Source organism: Anopheles stephensi, chromosome 3, assembly GCF_013141755.1.
Source record: "Anopheles stephensi strain Indian chromosome 3, UCI_ANSTEP_V1.0, whole genome shotgun sequence".
NCBI lineage: Eukaryota > Metazoa > Arthropoda > Insecta > Diptera > Culicidae > Anopheles > Anopheles stephensi.
Genome location: NC_050203.1, coordinates 76,754,417 through 76,774,723, shown reverse-complemented (window position 1 = coordinate 76,774,723; position 20,307 = coordinate 76,754,417). Strand labels below are relative to the sequence as shown.

The 20,307-nt window shown below is 44.0% G+C and overlaps 1 protein-coding gene across 2 annotated transcripts in view; it reads left to right on the top strand.

Annotated features, from left to right (window-relative positions):
• The window catches only part of LOC118510863 (adenylate cyclase type 3), a 40,563-nt gene that overhangs the window by 11,575 nt on the left and 8,681 nt on the right, over positions 1 to 20,307 (top strand). For both annotated transcript variants that reach the window (XM_036053210.1, XM_036053209.1), the window contains exons 3-13: positions 663 to 834; positions 4,162 to 4,321; positions 4,468 to 4,617; positions 6,548 to 6,666; positions 13,224 to 13,335; positions 15,165 to 15,292; positions 15,370 to 15,528; positions 16,450 to 16,588; positions 19,132 to 19,233; positions 19,542 to 19,843; positions 20,063 to 20,150. In XM_036053210.1, the coding sequence (XP_035909103.1) occupies positions 663 to 834; positions 4,162 to 4,321; positions 4,468 to 4,617; positions 6,548 to 6,666; positions 13,224 to 13,335; positions 15,165 to 15,292; positions 15,370 to 15,528; positions 16,450 to 16,588; positions 19,132 to 19,233; positions 19,542 to 19,843; positions 20,063 to 20,150 (1,631 nt within the window). The remainder of the gene's footprint in view (positions 1 to 662; positions 835 to 4,161; positions 4,322 to 4,467; positions 4,618 to 6,547; positions 6,667 to 13,223; positions 13,336 to 15,164; positions 15,293 to 15,369; positions 15,529 to 16,449; positions 16,589 to 19,131; positions 19,234 to 19,541; positions 19,844 to 20,062; positions 20,151 to 20,307) is intronic.

The window sequence follows — 20,307 nt, the reverse complement described above, 5'->3', positions numbered from 1 at the left end:
GACGTTTTCACGTTTCTTACTTCATTTTTATTATTTATTTACTTTTATATATATTTTTTTAATTTTCAAGTTCATTACTTCATTTATATTCTTCTTATATTTTCTAGTTTATTAACCTGTTTGTTCACTATAAGCAAACATTTTTTGAATTTTATTTAACGTTATTTTTTCTTGCTTTGTAATTTTATCTTCGTATTTAGATTTTTTTATATTGTTAACCGAGTGTTTCGGAAGCCAAATATTCTTTTTCATTATGCAATATTTAAGCATACTAAAAGAGATTCTTAATAACATTATATTTACTATAGTCCTTTTTCTTAAGCTGTAAAGAATCCATTTACGAAAATGTTATTCTCATTTCCACTTTTTTTTATTTAACCTTCAAGGAAGTCAGCTTACAATAAAAAAATTCTCAATCACAGTCTTCGTTTTGCCATTCTTAATATATTATCTCTATCCGTAAGCAGTTCTCCGATTCCATTTCCATCGCTTCAATTTGTCTGTCGATCAAAAAATAAAAAGCAAAAACAAACACATTCCACCTACAAATCCTACCAAATAAAAGCATTTCCCGCTTTTACTCGCGCACGTAATCTAATCGTAACTCGGTTCTTTTTCTCCTCTCATCTTTACCTGTCTGCGCCACCTACGACTCCGCTCAGTCGTTACCAGCGTGTTCCTCACCATCAACATCGTCCTGGCGATCGTGTTGCGCTTCTGTGGGCGGGGCCGGTTCCGCGGCGTCATATGGGAAATTGCACCCCATCTGGCGTGGCTGCTTGCCATTAAGCAGCTCTTCCTGCAGCTCTTTCTTAAAGGTTCGGTAACACCCAGGTAAGTGTTTCTTCATCTCTGTTTTTTACTTTTAGCATAACTTTACTTAAACGTAATAAAAGGAGCTTTTAAATAGGGGAGTGTGGTAGAGGATGCAGTCGGGGAAAGCTTGTTTGTTAGCTGTTTGCCCCCTACGTTGTTTGATCCGTTTGTTCACTTTTCCATCCAGTCGAAAGCAGGAAATGCAGCCGACCAGCGAACCAATCAAATCGATTCGAACGGACAGGCTAAACGGTATCGTTAGTGGCTGAGGGGGAAAGTCAGGTTGCCATGATCCCCGCTTCTATTCTGCTGCTCATGTTTGTACAACAACAACGCTGCAACAACAACATGCAACCGTCGCAATGAACCTGTGTACATGTGTCTCCCTCGTCGTACGGCAGACGGGGATCCCATCGCTCTGGGTGGGTGGACAGAATTCCTGGCAATCGTCATTGTTGTCGCACAAATAAGATTGTGTTCCAGTGTGATATTGTGGCCGTTGCTGCCGACTTCTCCCAAGCTAACGAGGGAGCATACACAGCGAAGAGTGCTTCGAGAAATGGCCACAAAATCGGGTCAGCCAAAGGATTGTGGAGTGGATAAGTGGCTTAAGAAAATAACAACCCTACACTTCCCGGAAGCTCCCGGTAGGAAGCGAGCTCGAATCATTCGCAAACGACACACGTGGCACACACACGCTGTAAGACATTTTCGGGACGTAGCTTACCGTTTTGTTGTACGTGCTCTCATTACACACAGGCGCCTGATGCACAAGCAGCAGCAGGGAAATTGAAGACCGCTGGAAAATTATTTTCTATTTCCTTCGAAGCTTTACGCTACATTAAGCTAGATTTGGCGTAATTTCCTTTCGCCCAGCTCAATGCACACACTGCAGCACGCTGGATTGTGACGCGAAAATTCATTACCGTATTACTGTGCAGTCGTAATTATTTCAGCGTTGTCAAACCGGAAGCTGACAGTTTCGATTATAGCAACCAATCGATTGGATAGATCAGGGACAATGTTATCAATTTACCTTCCGACCGGTCTCCACCCCCAAACCCCGGTCCTCGAGAACCATAAATTGCTGTCAAATCAATTTCACTCGAAAAGCTCTAGCATCACGCACATACACACCAAAGTCAAACCACATACATGCGAGCGCTGGTTCGTGCTTAGATTGCGTTCGTGGATTCCTCCGTAGGCTTGCGGCACCGATGCAACTGCGATGCATTCGTACGCGAAAATTAAACCCCTTCCACGATGCTCTCCATCATCGTTCAGTTCCGTTGAGAGTGCTTTGCGCTGGAAAAGCGAAGGTAAAAAGCAAATATCAATTTTCGATTGACACAAGCACACGCTGACACACATTCATATCAGCCAGAAGCCCCCCCTTCCCCCATCTCAGCAGGGATAGCCCCCAGGAATGAAAAGACATCGAGCAGGAACGTCGATAAGGTCGAAAAGTGTCCTTTCATCGTACGATGTTGCAGCTGCAACCGTGTTTACTGGTTCGTTTATTTTTGGGGTTTTTCCATCGAATGAGAAGTGAGTCCATTAATTTTATTGACAGTGCGCTTGTAACTGTATCCCATCAGCATCAGTCTGGTCATCAGTTGTGCAGCCGCCCGGTGCTTGGGCAAATGGTTTCGGTACGGTTTGTTTGTCCATTTCATCATACATACCGACCACATACATACACTCCCCAAAAGCACACACACACAGAAACATGCGCGTAGTAAGTGGCTTGAATACACTATTACTAGCTACCCCACATGGACCGAGTCCCCCGCGGTTCGTCAAAATAATGTAAATGAATATTCATGCCAATGCGAAAATGGAGACTCCCTAATTTAAACTTTATTATCCGGCAAAATGCGATGCGGGGTGGTGCGACCGATATTCCGAGAGAAAACTGCGAACAAACACGTCCGCAAACGTCCCTACACGCTAATGTGTGTGTGTGTGTGTGGGTAATTTTCCGGCACACAGATTTTCCCGTTTTTGTCATAATTACTCAGAAGGTCTGCCTGTTTTTTCGGGAGCTGTAAAAGCGTTATGCACAGTGCGTGAAAGCTGAAAATTGTGATGCCCTCGCTCGCTTGCAAAAAGCTTTCCGTTTATGATAATTTAGTTACACGGAAAATGATGTAGAGTGCGCGCTTCCACCACCATCATCGTAGGAAGCAGCTCAGTAATGTGGATAATTTTTCACTACCACTGCGCGCACAAGCCTGCACATCACAAGGTATGTGATGAATGATTCGGCTATTAGTTTTTCTTGCCATTCATTTCTTGAGAGTTGAAAATTTTTGCGAGCGAAAAGAAATTGGTGAAATGAGCTGTGAAGGAAGGAAATTATATCTAATTTATCTTGTAAAATGTACGTGACGGTGGAACGCGCGCACATGAAGAATGTAACAATGAAGTATAAACGGGGAGAGGGAGAGCGATTCCATGCTACAGTTGCTTCTTCAATCGTGTAGTGAATCGCTTTATATGTGTTACTTCTTCTGTGATGCAAAATCGGAATCCTATAGCTTAATCGGAGGAGTCTATCAAAACATAAATTTTTTAGTCCCCCTGGTTACTATGATACCACATTGGGAAAAGTTTTTTCACACCTTAACATCTTTGCATATCGATGAGATTTTGGTCCACATCCTTCGGTGTTGGGGCCTACTTACTTACCGCCTACTCCATCCAAGTAACGTCTAGCAGTGGCTTTTAGATCAAAGAAAAAGGATGAAACGTGAAAGTAAAAAATACTCTAATTTCCCTTCTTGAACCCCAAATCCTGACGGGTGCAAAGTTTGCCATCCATTTGCAACTTTTCAAAGAATATTCCTCAATCATTCAATAGCATCCCTACTGCTCCTCAATAGCCAAAAAAGGGAAACACAAATAATCAAACTTAATGCAAAACGGCAGTCAACCCGCAGAGCTGCTGCAAACTTCAGCCCATCACCTCCTTCTTCATCATCATGCAAAGTTAAGAAACCAAAGCATGGGGCCGAGAAATGCTGCTCGGCTGGTAAAATCCCCCCCCCCCCCCCCCCCTTTGATGAGAGCCGACCGAAAATCCCAAACCCAATTATTGCCTGGTGGAATTATAGCACCCACCCGACCCGGCCCCACCGGAAGCTGAGGCTTTCGGGGTGCGAAAAACGGAACTTCTTTCCGTTCCCAACTCCCAAAAAAGTTGTGTCTTTTGCTTAAGAAATAGCACGCCCCGGCAGCCCTTTCCCGCGCATCAGAAGATCAGCAGCAAGCATCAAAATAAGGCCCAACACCCCATTGGTAATATTTTATGACCGACTGTTTTCTGCTTTCCTCCCTTTCCAGAGATTCACTCGGTTGGGCTGTGTTGCTTAATTTTTTAGTGTACGTGACCCTGCCCGTGCTGCTGAAGTACACCGGGATACTGCTCGGGCTCGGTTCGTTCGCCACGTACGTCAATGCCATTATCGGGCTGGCCAAGAAGGAAAACTATTTTTGGGAACAGGTAAGCAAGCACTGGGAATTGTTTTCATACTACTCTTTTGCTGTAGCAAGACATAAAACGTTCACGAGCGTCTTCTTTTAAAAATAAACCCTCTCATCCTTTTATGGTGTCTGTTATATTTGTTCGATTCCGTTCCTTCCTTCCAGCAAGTGGCCAACGTACTGCTGCTCATTGCTGCCACCCTGATTGGGCTGCTGTGCTACTTTCTGGCGGAGGCAAAACAACGACGAGCCTTTCTCGAGGCAAAGCAAGGCCTAGAGGTGAAGATGCTGATCGAGGAACAGTCTGCCGAACAGGTCAGTAATGTCAGCCCGCTTTCCACTGTGTGTGTGTGTTTCTAGTAAACCCTCCAGGAGCGTGGTTTTAAAATAAATCAATCATAAGCTAACCAACAACGTTCTTTGTGGCTTGATTTACGACTCCGGGAGGTCTCAGCCACATTTGTTGTCACCAGCACGAGCGTATCCTGGCCCTTTCCCCCCAGAAAAAGCTAACTTTGAAAGGGAAAACAGATGCCGTATGGCCGATTTTGGCAACATGCAAGGGGCAATAAATCAACCAAGCTCTTCAGGCCAAAAGAAAAACCCCCGACACACACACGCACGAAACGAATCATGTGTCTTCCGTAGCCTTCCAATGCTCGACTTTAATGCCGTCTCGGGAGTGTTCGTGTGTATGCATACTTTCGAACAGAAACAATCGATGGGAGAAAGGATGCTAAGCAGCGAGCAACAGCTGGAGACCTATCTCCGGTCGGTGAGCTTTATGCAACCAAATCGATCAATGCCTAGTCGTCAGTAATCGGCATGGGAATCGGCTACAATCTATTATCCGTTTCCCTTGCAATGGAGCTGTTGAGAGTTGATTTTATTCAACGATGCGATTGATTTAAATATGCAACGATTGATTTGAGTTTTATGTTTTGTATTCCAGTGTTGTCACGATGATTTAGAGTGAAAAATATTGATTTGAATTTTTTTTTTTTGATTGCTTAGTAGCTCATAATGTTAGTGAACTTTCTTTGATGTATCAATGTTTATTTGTGTTCATTATTACCAAATTTAGCAATACATTTAATTCAAATACACAAGTCGATAGAACAAAACCAAGCGATTCTAAAGTCTGCTGCTCTAAAGCTTCTACGAACGTGTTGTGCCATCAAACTTATCCGTTTAAGATTAGCCGTCTCTTGTCAAGCTGTAGATAGGTGCTCACCCGTCGCCTGTTGAAGCTTCAGTTAAGTGATCGTTAACCTGCTGACACATTCCACAATGCCTTCCCTAGGACGTCTCACAAAGCGTCACACTACAAATTTGTCAACACGTCAATTAGCGTGCGTTACCGTGGCCGCTTTTAATTATTTTCCACCTTAGCGATAGTCATTTAAAACTCGTTCAATCTTAACACTTCCTTACCTTTCGACAGAAAAGTACGTCACAAAAATGCCAACCAATTTCCAAACCGATTTTCCCGCATCTATTTCCGGAGAACGAAACATACGCATCCCACGCTTCGCTACCGTTCGTCAAGGTCGGCCCCAAGTGTACACCCATTAACCGGACACTTTGTGTGCGGTGAGACTCGTAAAAATACTTACCGCACAATACCCTCCCCCCCGTACGCGCACCGGACGTCCTTAAATAGTGTGCACTCGGTTTTACTGCAGTAAGTCGAATTGAAAATACCGATTGCCGATTCATTGGCGACAGTTTTTGGTCCGCGGAAAGCGCAAAGGATTGATGGTGACGCCCGGAGCCGGACAGACGATGACGATGGCTGTTGTTTTTGTTTTGGCATCGGCATCCGCTTTGAAATTGTTTTCTGTGCAGCCGGTGAACATTCATCAGCTCAGCCGGCGATGGTCGTAAAACAAAAGTTTCCCTTCCTTTGCCAGTTTGGCCGAAGAAAGTTGTATCGTCTGGGTGTAGGGCACTTTCAGAGTAGTTTACTTGAGCGGTACTTAACCCGTCGTCCGTGTCCCGGGAGTTCGGGAGAATGGACTCAATCTAATTGAATTGATTTCAATGTCGGCGGGTCGGACAACAAAAGAAGCTTAAATGGAAATGCAGAAACAAATTGCAAGTAAAAATGTAGATTTCTTTCGACTGGGTTGCGAGGCGAATGGGAAAGAGTGGAGAGTGAACGAACTGGCCACACAAGATTGTAGTTAACGAACTCGAGTGAAATCTAATCTAATTTTCTTTTCGATCCCTTTATTTTCCACAGGAGCGATTGCTGCTGTCGGTGCTGCCCGAGCACGTTGCGGTCAAGATGCGGCAGGATCTCGGCTCCACCAACTCGGAACAGTTCAAGAAAATCTACATGAGCCGCCATGAAAATGTCAGGTAAGTCAGGGGCGTACGTGTGTATGTGTGTCCGATCCGTCCCATCCGGGACCAATCGAAAACAATCCGTGTGGAACGATAAACGCACCGAGCGTGTATTTATCGACACACAGCGTCGCATGTCTGTTGTGTGGCTTTTTGACTTCAGGGAAAACGAAAGGAAAATCCCCAACACGAAGCGCCATCACGACAAAAGCGAAAACTGTTTACCCGAGGTTAGAAAAGTCGATTGCGTCACCATTCGCGCCCTCACTCAAACAAAAACTGAGGGGGAAAACGGAATACAAAATGGAGAAAAACAATTCACCCTCCCCAAAACAGAAAAAACCCTCACTGAGTTGAGGTAGGTTTCCAACGCCACCCAGCCCCAAATGGGGGCAAAAAGATGTGAAACGAGCGCGTGCAAGAGCTCAGTAAAATCTTCAACCCGAGGAAAATTCGACACGAAAATAAACATACCCATCTTCTGAAACAAAAAATGCTTTGAGGGCCCGGCCAGCTCTCCGAGGGGACCGCTGGGTCGGAAAATCGAAGAACAAATCATAATAATGAAACATAAGTAAATAAACATGGCAGCGCGTTTAGACAAGCGATCACCGTCAAACGCAGCAGGGTCGCGTGAGGTACGGTGCGGTGTCCGGAGAGTTGGGAACCGGAAAAGCTGAGATTGAAGATGGCGCAAAAGCTACACGAGCTTCTGTGTCCTCCATCCTGTGGCAGATTTGATAACAGACGGTACACAGTGTGATGTTTTTGTTGCGGTTGTTGTTGCTGAAAAAACCTCAAGCTCTCTTGAATCTTGAACTCTTGAACGCACAAATGGGGTGTGAGGGGGAAGAGAGATGGAAAAGAAAGTCATCAAGACCGCTCGCAGGCTTCGCAAACCGATGACAGTAGGGAGGAAGAAATTATTCACCCTCATAAGGGACGAATCGACTCCTGCCACCGAAGCTCGAACGGGGCTCCAGTTTTCCATTTTGGCGGTTTCAAACTCCACGCCAACAAATTACGTCATTTCCATTGGTTGATTTTAATTTTAATCGAAATTCTTTCGCACAATCGAGCAGACGCACACCGAACGCAAATGGGATTTTGTTTCAGTTTCAAATATCAAGCCGCTAACCAGATTTCTTATCGAGCCAGGTTTTCACCGGCACCGTAACGCATTAGCATCCTTCCGAGGAAAATCAATCAAAGCTCTAGCTTCCCCGGGGCCGGACCTGGCCAAGGGTACGCGATTATTTGCAACCGGAGTGTGGAAGTAAAGGATTACATTCAGGCGGGAAGCCGCTTTTCGGTATCGTCTTCAAAACAGGCTAGCAGCGTTACCGATTTCGATCACTTTCAAGTGGAAGAAATAATTCGTAAGGGCTAGTAAGGGAGAAAGAAACAAATAGCCCTTTTTTGGTGAAAGTCCTTGTTATTTGACTAATTCTAGGAAAGAAATGGTTTGCGGAATCGAAGAAGGATATAGTTTTAGACGCAGTTGTACAGCATATTGCATACATTTAGGGGTAATATAAATATCAAGGGCTTCTTTGATGGATAGAAACAAATTTCTAGATTTATCTAGGTAGGAGATATTCAGATGGAGTGTATCCAATAGTACTTCCGTCTTCAAACTTCATTATTTAAATTTTTTTATAAAGAGACTTTGGGTCTCTGAGACCTCCTTCACCTCACTCTCATACTTCAAATAAACAGCAAACGCCAAAAGCCTTTCAGGATAGCTACCGGAGCAGGCATCATTTTTTAAACGTACTTCAAAAGAAGATTTCTTCGTTCCATTACCCCTAAAATTTTGCAATCTGTGGTGTGTATGTGTGACTATGAAGCAGTTTCTAATACTGCTCCCCTGGTCAACCGTAAATGATAGGCATTATTAAACTAATAACGTACACAATCAAGTATCCACACTCGACGTTGGGTGCTGCTGAAAGCAATTAAAACATTCAAGCTAATTGATTGATCGACCACAAAACTATCCCGTTTAAACGATTTTTCCATTTTGCCAAACAAAACTTTTACTACGCAACGCCTACAGTTCTGCAATTTGCAAAGCAAATTTACTCAGCAACAGAGCAAACATCATGCTGGTCTGGCCCCTTGTACAACATATTTGCAGACAGGGTGTGGCACGAGTTCAGTAAATCGACACATCGTCAATAGTTCGTGACTTATTGGCTTGTGGTCGGGTGAATGTTTCGAAACGATCTCCATGCTTTGTAAACTTCATTCGTGCCTAATTGGATGCCCTCATGGCATGTGTGTTGAAGCACAATTTAAATATGACAATTTTGTTATCCTTCGCACTCTTCAAATTTGTCTCGGCTGTCGTGTGAAGATGCCTTTTCCAGGTTTCATCAGTTGTCGCTTGCTACAAAAGTAAGAAATAATTTAATTACAACCCATTCGGGAAGGATTCTGTGAGCAGCGGGACCACCACAACTAGGGATCCCCGTGCGCTGTAATCATTAGGTACCGTGGAAAGTGTTAGACCTTTTTCCCCTGATCGGTATGGTGCCCAACTTAATTGAAGCAACGCTTAAACACGGAAAAGCTCCTTCAATGTGCTTGTGCGAGAGAGGGAGAGATAAAACAAAGGATTGCGTTGTTGTTTTTTTGTCTAGAGCTTTCCAAGAGCTTTGAAAGCAAGCACCAAGCCCCAAACGTTGCCTGCATGCCTTTACTGTCAAACGGATGTTGTCACTGTTTGCTTTCGGGACGGCCAATTTAGCGGGGACCGAGGTGAAGCTCGTACCCAAGCACACACGCGTCACGACAGCTGGCGTGCCATCAGCGAACGAAACAGGAAATACACGCCGATGCGCACCTTCGCCCCACCGCGACACCAGCTCCTCTTTCCCATTGTTTGTTTAATAAGTTATGAAGAACCACACCGTAGCACCACACACACACAGCATCCAGCCAGACCTTTTTGTCAAGTGAAAAACACTTTTCCGACCGAGTGCGCCGACCGTCGTGTTTCCCACTCCTTTAACGTGCTCGTGCACGTCTGCAAGTGACTGTGAAAGTTAAGGACGAGCGAAAAAAAAAGAGAGACAAAGAATCGGTCGTCTTCTTTAGCAAACGGCGAATAGCATACCTTCAGGCGGAGCGACCATGCGCCCGGTGCGAAACCGACCATCCGTGGCATGTGTACACCACGAGCCGGTGTCAGATGTGTACAGGGGGAGATACTTCCTCGCAAGATCATCTCCACCAGGCATGATTTTAAGAAGCAGGCGTCTCACATACAGACACCCAACGTTGCACGAGGTTTGAAGTTTTGTGTTGGCAAAATTAAATTATCCTGCTTCGCCACAGCGGGAACATTTTTCGTGCATTCTCACTGCCCTCAAACCAGCGGGAGGTGTGGCAAGTGTAGTTGGCGAGTGATTCCGGGAAAGAATAAAAATTGCTGACACCCAAGACCTGGGAGATGGTGGTGGTGGTGGTGGTGTCCCACGCGAACTGCCACGTGTCGCGGCGGGCAATTTGTCTCTCCGGGTCTCAGGACTGGAAGGATGGAAACTCTTGGAAGCTTATTTTCATCTCTCATTTCTGTTTTTTTTTTTTTCTCAACTGTTTAGTCCAGATTGGCTTACTCATTTTTCCAGTTTTGATTGTTGAGCATGATTTTGATGACGAATGAGGCAAATATCCTTGCTCGCACCTTGGCTGACGGTTGGTTGTGTTCTATATTTATCTACCACTTTCTTTGAAATGAAAATTGCCCAGGAAACCTGATCTCATTTATAATGTTTTCGTTGTAATTTTCTCGAAGGAAAATAGAGGAAAAATATGTTTTTACATTTTAGAACAAACTTTCAACCATCACGCCACGTTCCATCGAACGCCCATCGTTCATCCGGGAAGCAGCATTCTACAGGGCAAAAGTTAACTTTGCACTTTGTGCTGCAGTAGCACTCTGCCGAGGCGTGCAGTAGTGCACTGGCATAGAAAAGGATACGAAGCCGCAAGTAAACTACAGCCGCGGTTTTTGGGGGCCCGCATGTATCGTACGGTTCTGTTTCGCCTTAAGCGTAATACAACGGTATGAATATCGGGTAAAACCGCAAGCCTCAGCAGGAACGCTGTCCCCGTTGATGGTGCATTCGCACCAAAGCCAATAGTATTTCCCACGCCCCTTCGGGGGCCATACGCCATAAGACCATGGCGCCCCGAAAAGCGAGCATCGGAACGAAGCTAGCAACAGCAAGGGATCAGTTTGTACCATTTTACTGGCACGTCACTACTTTACTGGTCTCCAAAGGGCTGGTGGAGCGTGGTGGGCGTACCTGTAGGTGACACGCTGCTGTTCCCAGTACGATGCTGGTAGTTCCGATAATTTTTCCAATAATCCTCTTACGTACGTACGAACGATCGCTGGAAGCACGAGATAACGGAGAGCAGGTTCCGGGCGGGACAGGCTGTAACGGGGTTTCTGGTGCACAGGGGATGCAACTAAGCTGTAAGCAAGACCACCACTGATATTGGGTGACACAGAGAAGATCAATTTTTGCGTACGGAATAGTTGTACAATAATTGTAACCTTTTTCGTGCGTTGAAGCAAGCTGATAAGCATGCTCGCAGGGTCATGTTTAATTTCATTCTGGGGGAGAAAATAAGATGATTGGAAAAAGGAATATAATAGGAATAGTTGGAGCTGGAAAATGGAAAATTGGTTTAATGAGATTTTCGGTTCGTAGAATTATTCGCCATCGAATAACTGGCTCATTCCATTAGCAGAAATTCATAAAGTAATATTTGATACACAGATTGAATACTTGTAGAAGGCGTTAAATGTTGTTTTGGGCAATAAAATCTATTCTCAATAGTCAACAGTCAATAAACATTAAGTCTATTAAAATAAAGAACATCATAAAACCGAATGCCTTAAAGTATGCAATTTGCAAGATAAAATAACAACTCTGCTAATCTTATTCCTAATTTGGATAAAATCGAACTATTTTGATAGCATTTTTAGATCATTTGGTATAGATTAATAGACATTTAAATGTACCACACGTGTTTTTCAAAAACGCCTTAGTTTACAAAAAATGCTGTCATACTGTCATGTGGTTTATTATGGATTTAAACGAAAGTTTCATAAATTTAAAATAATGCACAACTTTAAAAAAATTGTCCAGGAAGATTTTTAATACCAGTTTGAATAGAATAGAAAAATTAAAATTAGTTTTTGTCACGCGTGACGCATACTTTCAGGCGAAATTTCGAAATAAAGCAATACCTTGATTTAATAGATAGATGATTAGCTAGCTAAGCACGCTCCAGAAAATACCAATAGAGCTTAATAAATTTCAGAGAATGTGATTAAAAGGGGTCAAGAAGATGTATATTAACCCAGAATAATCCAAGAATCCGGTTTGAAGCACTTTTTCGCTCATGATAAATCTTCCACCAAAACTCTTTCACTCGAAATAATGAGCTCTGCCTTCCTGTAGCCAGTCTCAACACAATCGAATACCAACTGAACCAACTCTGTCCGAATGATTGACATGGGACCAACTTTCTTGATAAACTATAAATAAATCCTAAATCTCTTTCCCACATTCCACAACACCCACCACCTTCAGTTGGGAAATTCAGTTGGCTAAATGACCGGCTCTTACTTTTCTGAATGGTTCACTGAACAAAAACAAAAACCAGGCGAATAAAAATTAAATCGTACTAAATTCTTTTCAACCCGGATTCGGTGTGAAAAGTTCGAAATAACACTCGTGCTGCCCAGACCCTCCTCTCTGCCTCTCCAAAACTCTCATCACACCATAATAATCCAACCACCTGAGCAAACACTCGCACACACACACACACGCTCCAGGTTTCTACACCGAAAATGATGATTGTTTGTTCATCATAATGCCAAGGGTGAAACATGTTTTGCCACGGTAACCGTTTCTCCGGGTCTCTGGTTTATTTATTTGCCAAATCTCCACGCCGAAAACATCCCCGACACAACACGGCGTCGGGGGCCAAAACAAACGGTCGTTAGCAAATTAGTGTCGGTTCGGCAACACACTCTCTTCGGTTTGTGCATTCGCAAATGCCGGGTTTGCCATCAAATTGAACTAGCACGAGCACGAGTGTGTGCTGTTAATGTCGTGCGGCATGAGCTAGCCCAGCGGTACTCCAGCGTGCCCGCCTTTTACTGGCCTGGCGGGAGATTCGAATATTATTGTAGGCCGATTAAATTTAGCACAGCGTGAGTGCGTGGGCACCGCGTGCCAATCGATCATCACTCGGCACGCTGATAGTTTGGTGCACGATTTCGGGATGATCGATGAGTGCGAGTGAAGACACATGCTGCACAGACAACAAAAACAAAAGAATCTATAAACAATTAGCTTCATTTAAATTGAAACAAAATACGGTACGAAACGTACCACAAGCATTGCATTTCAATGATTGTCTAGCACGAATGAGAGAAAATGTCCCTGAAAACAGTTTTCTCACCGTAGGTTGGGTGGAAAATCATTTGCACCACATGCTGATGATGATGATGAGTGTGTTTCTTTATGCCTTGCTTCTTGCAGCATCCTGTATGCAGATATCGTCGGCTTTACGGCCATCTCGTCCACCTATTCGGCACAGGATCTGGTGAAGATACTGAACGAACTGTTCGCCCGCTTCGACCGGCTTGCCGAGGTAAGTACTACTCGCCGGCAGTATTCGTCTTGCCGTCCTACAACGCTGCTCGGATACGCTTCCTGTCTGTCGTGACTGGGCTGAAGCATAAATTAAATTTCGCAGACACCGTGTGACACATGGACTTTTTGTTTGCATCGAACCGGACGGGAGGGGGGACGACCGGACTGCATACACGTTCTAGATCTGATATTTATGTCACACGTACGGGCCAGCGGAAAGAGAAGAGCAGCGGAGTACGAACATAAAGCACAATATAAACCCTCGGTACAAAGCACATCATCCGGGCAGAGTCCCTTTTCCTTTGCGTGTCTACTTCTCTATCACTTCCATCGGTTGCACCGTTTTTCCTCTACCTGAAGGAAGCACAGTGGGCCATTTGGAATGAATGGCGGGATAAAATATTTATTTTTGTCCTTCAGGATTATGGCTTGATGCAAATTAATCAGCTCTATTTATGGTTGATAAAGTGTAATAGTTTCCTAGGATGATTGATTGTATCAGTGGCAAGAATGAATAGTACAGTGGGTAGAATAATTACACAGCAGCATTTGCATTCAGTTAAATTATTTGATTAATTCTAGTGGAACGACCAGGCCGTAGTGCTGTCCAATGGTTATTAAATCACTATTCCATAGAACAAAGAAGTTAGTTGATTTAGTTAGTTTAGGGTATCCCGAGATATTTTTCCACTTTTTCGCTGATATTTTTGGTTACGTCCCAAAATCAAGCAAATGGATAAAAACACTTTCAAATGATTTTATTTAAACAGAATTACACGATTGTTTATTCATTTTGCATATTTTCAAATTCAAAGCATTTTTCTTTCATTAAACAGATAATTGAGACCATGTTAAATAACTTTGAGTGAAAATTGAGTAAGAATCTGCCCTCTACCGGCACTAAAAAAATAGAAATTGCTTTTTACGGGTAACACGTATTTTAAATTATATTATTATTTTAAAAATAATTGAGAAACTTATTCGATTTTCTGGACACCTTCATTTCGAAATGCTTAGAACATATTTTTAGTAAATTTTAATCAGAATCATAATTCAAAAAAGATTCGATAGCGATCCATAAAATTGATGGTGTTATTTTAGTGTTCGTCACTGTAGTTCTAGAAACATTAGAGTACAATGGATTTTCAAAAGATCCCAGGCCTTGTTGGTTTTGGCAAACCGTTATAAATGTCTTGGTACTTTCATGTACTTGCTAGAGCTTTGCAAGTTTTAAATTTTTTTGTTCATAAAATTTATTATAGTATCTGAACAAATAGAAACAGAGCTTTAGAAAACATAGGAGACACATTTGACATTTGAAAACAAGATTGACATTTAAGATAAGTTTTTTTCCATTTTTTATTCTGATTGGGACACTGCGACATCTGAGATCTTCAAAACAGACAGTTGAATCTAGAAACTTTTAATTTTTCTAACTTCAACTTCTAATTTCAAGAAAAAAAACTTTTCTATGCAAAAAAAAATCAATTCTTGTAGGATTCTTCCTACCAAATGCCCAATGTGCATTCGGAAAGCCTGGTACTCCCGGGTCCGGAAGTATATGGAAAAAGCATTATGTTTCATTCGTCGCCTTTCCACCTCCTCTGTTTTCCCACACTCCGCCAAGTGCAGTCGGTGAAAAGTTTCTCGCTTTTTTTTCTACTCGTCCTCCCCTCTTGATGCCCACGAAGTGGATTGGAACTAGTTAGACAAGTAGACTTTTATGAGGACTTTGACGAACTTTGCACGCCTCGTGCGCGCACACACACACACACACAATTCCTCGGAACGTCTGCTGTATTTTTCCTCCCATTCTTTGCTTCACAGAAATATCAACAGCTGAGGATAAAAATTCTTGGCGATTGTTACTACTGCATCAGTGGAGCCCCCGTCGAGCGGCCGGATCATGCCGTCCTGTGTGTGCACATGGGCCTGTCCATGGTGAAAGCGATCAAGTACGTACCGAATCCCACCCACCAACCAACCTTTCCAGCACGTTTTCGTGGAAATTTTCCCGTTTTTTCCCTTAAAGGTACGTCCAGCAGAAGACTAACTCTCCGGTGGATATGCGCGTCGGCATACACACCGGAGCGGTGCTGGCGGGCATTCTGGGCCAACGGCAGTGGCAGTTCGACGTGTACTCGAAGGATGTCGAGCTGGCGAACAAGATGGAGTCGAGCGGAAAGGCTGGGTAAGAAAGGGAAAGGACGCTCCAAAAAAGGGAGGAAAAAAGGCTACGGAGATATCCCGAACTCCCCTGTTTGCCGTAGTGCTAGTGGGGTTCGGGAGTTCGCGAGTGGATATTTGAAGAAAAGGCCTTAGAAAAATCTACATAATCGTACGCCCCGGAACGAATCGTAAATCGTTCCGGGATCGATTGGCTCCATGAAAAATTACTTCATGGAAGCCCTTTTACATCAGCCCCACCCAAATCCAGAGGCGGAATAACACCGGGTGGACCGCGTGAACGTTAATGTGCAAATCTTCAGTGCTGCAAAGATCAATCCACTTTAAAAGACGTTAAAAATGGGTGGAAAAATAGGAGAAAAACTTCAAATGCTATTTCAACACTTTTCAACACCTTTTTGTGTGTGTGTGTGTGTGTGTGTTGTTTTCGCTCTTTCTCACTCTCTTTCTGCTCGTACTAGAACCATTAAACTTCTTATCTTAATCAGTATGGGGTGCTTTTTTATGTGTGTACGTCGGTAAAAGACTTCCATTTGAAAAAATCACCCTTAACGTTTGCAAATACTTACTTTCCTCTTTCACAAATGAACGTTAAGTTAGCCTTCTCCCTTCTTTTTTCGTCTTTTTAAGGACGAAAGACCGAATGTGCTATTTCATGTTTAAGGTCGTTCTTCTTTTTTCCCTGGTTTCTCTTTCTAAACTCCCCTTGCTTAAGTTTACGATCGTAATATAACATCCAAATAGCTTTAGAAAGGAAGAGGAGAAAAGCATAGAGGCGTGATTTGCCGTGTCGATAAAGCTCGGCCGGGCCAAGTGAAAAGGAAATAATTCCAAATGAAAACTCATCATACCATACAGCCATTTGCGAGTTTTCGCTTTTCCCTTTTCTTCCCACTTTTTTACTTATTCTATTTCTCCCTTGCAGCCGTGTCCATCTTTCGGAGAAAACGCTCGGCTTCCTGAACGGCGAGTTCGAGGTGGAGCCGGCCTACGGTGAAAAGCGCGAGGAAGCACTGCGAATAGCAGGCCTTAAGACGTATTTCATTACGAAGGTGCTTAAACCGGTAAGAAATTATTATCATACCATAAGAGGGGTAAAAACTTTCGCACCGGGAGGGAAATTCGACGTCCGTTCGTTCGTGCGTGTCCATAAATATGCTTACGGTGTGGCATCATCACGGTCGAGCTGAAATCTAATCACCGTAAGCACGCATGAAGTTGGTACCGATTTATCACATTTCCCATTGGACGCGGGCTCTTAAAACTGCTGCTGCTGCTGCTGCCAGCTTTTCGGCTTGAAGTAACGCAACGTCAAATCTCACCCATCGGTAGAAAAAGATAAAATCCAACGAAAAAGTACATTCCTTGAGAAACCCTGACGATGGGCTGTAAAATACGGCTGCAGCATTCCTTCGTCTAAACTTCATCCCATCCTTCTTCGGGGCTTGAAGTGTGCCCATTATCGAAGCACTGGCAAGGCTGTTAGCGGAATTTGATTTCACATTTTCATTCAACCATCAATTGATTCGATAATGCTTTCGACACGATCCGTGATGCGAAAGCGGGCAAGAAATTGAAGAGGAATGTATGGTTTTGATGGAGTGCTGAAGTTGCGGAGCTTTGGCAGAAACTTTTTTTTCTGCCCAAGAGTACATCAGACAAGACAAGGCTAACCGAAAAAACAAGACAGCAAAGACGAGCACGTCTCGCTGGATTTATCGAAGCAGGAAGCTCGTATTGAGCAGCAAATCATTTTGTTTTGCCGTGCTCTAGAGATACACACCACACCAAAAACTGTCTCAAGTGTCAACTTGGTCTCAACCGGTGCGATCGTTTGGCTCATTTGGTGGAAGTACAATCCAACGACCAACAGCAACCGTCAAACGTGAATGGCGTTTTCTTTGGAAAACCACCGAACCATAATGCACCGAAAACCCGGAGACAAATTTAGAGCCCGAGTTCTGAGCTGTGCCGGAATGATGGCTTAACTTGCACGTCAAATCACAGTACGGCCAGCAACAAAAGGTTAGCCATCACCTAAGTCGCATTGAGTTGTTTCGCTTTTGCTCTTGAGCTGTGGCAGTTGGTACTGCCAGGAGGGCATATTTGTTGTCCGCTTGACCGTCCCAAATCACCGACGCTGACACAGGCCCTCCGAGACGGCCTTAAACGACGACGACAGGCTTAACGACGTAAGCGGGTACAGACAGTATGTGTCCCGGGAGACAGCACTGACGTTCAGTCCATTAGTTCTCATCGAGAGCATCAGGGTCTCGAGACGACTGGAAGTGCTCCCCATCCCTCCCTCCCCCACACAAGTTCATGATTAATGCAATTACGTACCAAGAAAAGCATTGTCACCGTTGTCGTTGGTATGGGACGGTATTCCAAGTCATCCGGCTGGTCCGAAGGTCAGTCGGAAGTCCGGCTCCTCCTTGGAAGGACAGCAGAAGGAAATGCATTGTGCCGGATTTATTCATATCGGGCTGATAGTTTGGCAAACGGAGACAAATAAATGGTATCTTGTTAGGCAATTATATTCTAATGGACGTTATTACACAATTTGCATAACTTTAGGCGTATTCGGTTTCCGAACTCAACTGCCTTCTCAATATGTAATTCTCTTGTTCGACCACTTCAAATTAGCATGAATGATCAATTTTCTTAGGAAATCATCAAATGCATAATATTAAACTCTAAGTAAATTTAAACTAAAACTACATTGACTGCCTTTAATTATGCAATGCACATGGCAGACCTCCTCAAGCGAACAAACATTTATTTAAATTAAATAGAATAGTTTTTTTCCACAAAAATACCACAGCAAATTGCCTTAAAGTATGCAAATTTGTTAACAAATCCCCAAAAATGTATGTGACAGTTGGAAGTAAACTTAAGCGAGTAGTCTATTAAGCCACATTTTGCTTAACTTACGATGTTTTAAACTTGTTTGTCTTTATATATATATACAATTCACAAGTCAAACAACGTTCAATTAATATGATAAATTACTTGAATTCGAAAAAACATTAATTTCTTATGAATTAGCACGCCTAAAAGCATGCAATTTTCTTAAAAAACCACTCCAAAATCGAACGATGGTTTTGATGTTTTGACGTTTTCATAACTTTAGGAGCTCTTGATATCAAATTAGCAAACTAGAGTGATTTCTCGATAAGTATGCATTATTGTATGTAATTCCCATAATAAAATTATTAATATTATTAACTTAAATGCATGAAACGCTTCCCCATTTCTACTACAACAGCACGCAGCTAGAAATTATCCTGCATTCGGTACAAGAACCAATGCTCCAATCTCATTTCGCCATCCCAAACCCAGCGTCACCGTCAATAAAACCGTGGCGTTTTGTCTATTCGCGAGAAATGTAATAAATCCCTCTGTCTCATAATTTTGAACCGGTCTGCAGCCGGCATCGCCCATAAAACAAAGAGCTGTCCAATAAATATGATGCTTCGCTCATTTCCCTTCTTCTGTCAGTCAATCTCCTTTCCCGAAAATGATGCTGACGGCTATTGTTCTTATTTGTGTTTCCCCGCTTTTCTCTCCCACTGCTTCTCGCCGTTTCACCCGCGGGGGAGCTTAGTTCTGCCCATCGGAGCACAAAAATGGTTCGGCCGATCCGAAGGATGTGGTCATCGAGGCGGACGGTCCGTCCGAGATCTTCCGCGATGAGGACGACCCGAAGGTAAGCACTGCCGCAGCACCGAATCGTTCGGCAATTAATTTTCATTGCAGGTTTCCATGGATTTCTCCGCCCGCGGTCCTGGACCGCCGAGTGGCCTGGACCCTTAAGCGCGCTCCCTATTTGGCACTCATCGGTTATTGGAACAGGCGTTATCTTCCGCTAGCGACTACAATCGCGTGCCTGCGATTCTTCACCACCCGGATCGCGCAATGCATCCCGTCCCCCGTTTGTTCTGCCGTACCTTTTCCGGCCCCCGGAGGCTTTCGGAGGTATTAATTCTCGGGTTTTTCTTTCACTCCCGCGTACAGGGCGCCAGCGAAGCGAACGGTGTCGGTGACGAACCATCCACACCGGGCACGGACGACAAAACGGAAACGCTGGAGGACGAGCAGGCGTCCGAGGACTACAAGATGCGCCTCCGCAAAGAGCTCGTCAGCCGGGACGGGCACAGCGAAATCAGCAAGGATACAACCATTTTCCTCACGTTCAACGACAAGACGCACGAGACGGCCTACAACGAGTACCGGGAGCCGCACAGTGCCGTGCCACTGCTGGCCGCCCTGCTGGTGCAGTTCGTCGCCATTCTGTACGCGCTGCTGGTGCTTCCAAGGTACGCTCGCCGGAACACGAGTCGACTTATTTGTCGCGCTTTTGCTCGCGTTTTCTTCGGAGCTGCTTTAATTAGCTGCCGGGCCGGCATTTCCGCCCATACTCCATCGTGGGGGTGGGTCGTGGGGCGGTTTTTTGCTCGAAAGCTGGTACATTTGTACGACTTTTGTGACTGCCGACATCATCTTCTTTTCGTTTGTTTCCATTTGTTTTTTCGCAGGACGGCGGTGCACTTTGAAATTGTGATACCGCCGCTAGTGATTATATTCGTGATGGTGTTCATCTCCGTCGCGGAAAGTCTAACCGGGGTAAGTAACTGGTTTTGTATCGTTAATAGGTGAGCAATTGAATGAATCCTCAAGCCTTAATTGATGGTGCACTCGCAATCGAAAGTCATGTGGCCAAAAAAACACAGGAAAGCGCCTAAATTGCTGCAATTAAACGACAAATGAATTTCTGGTCAGA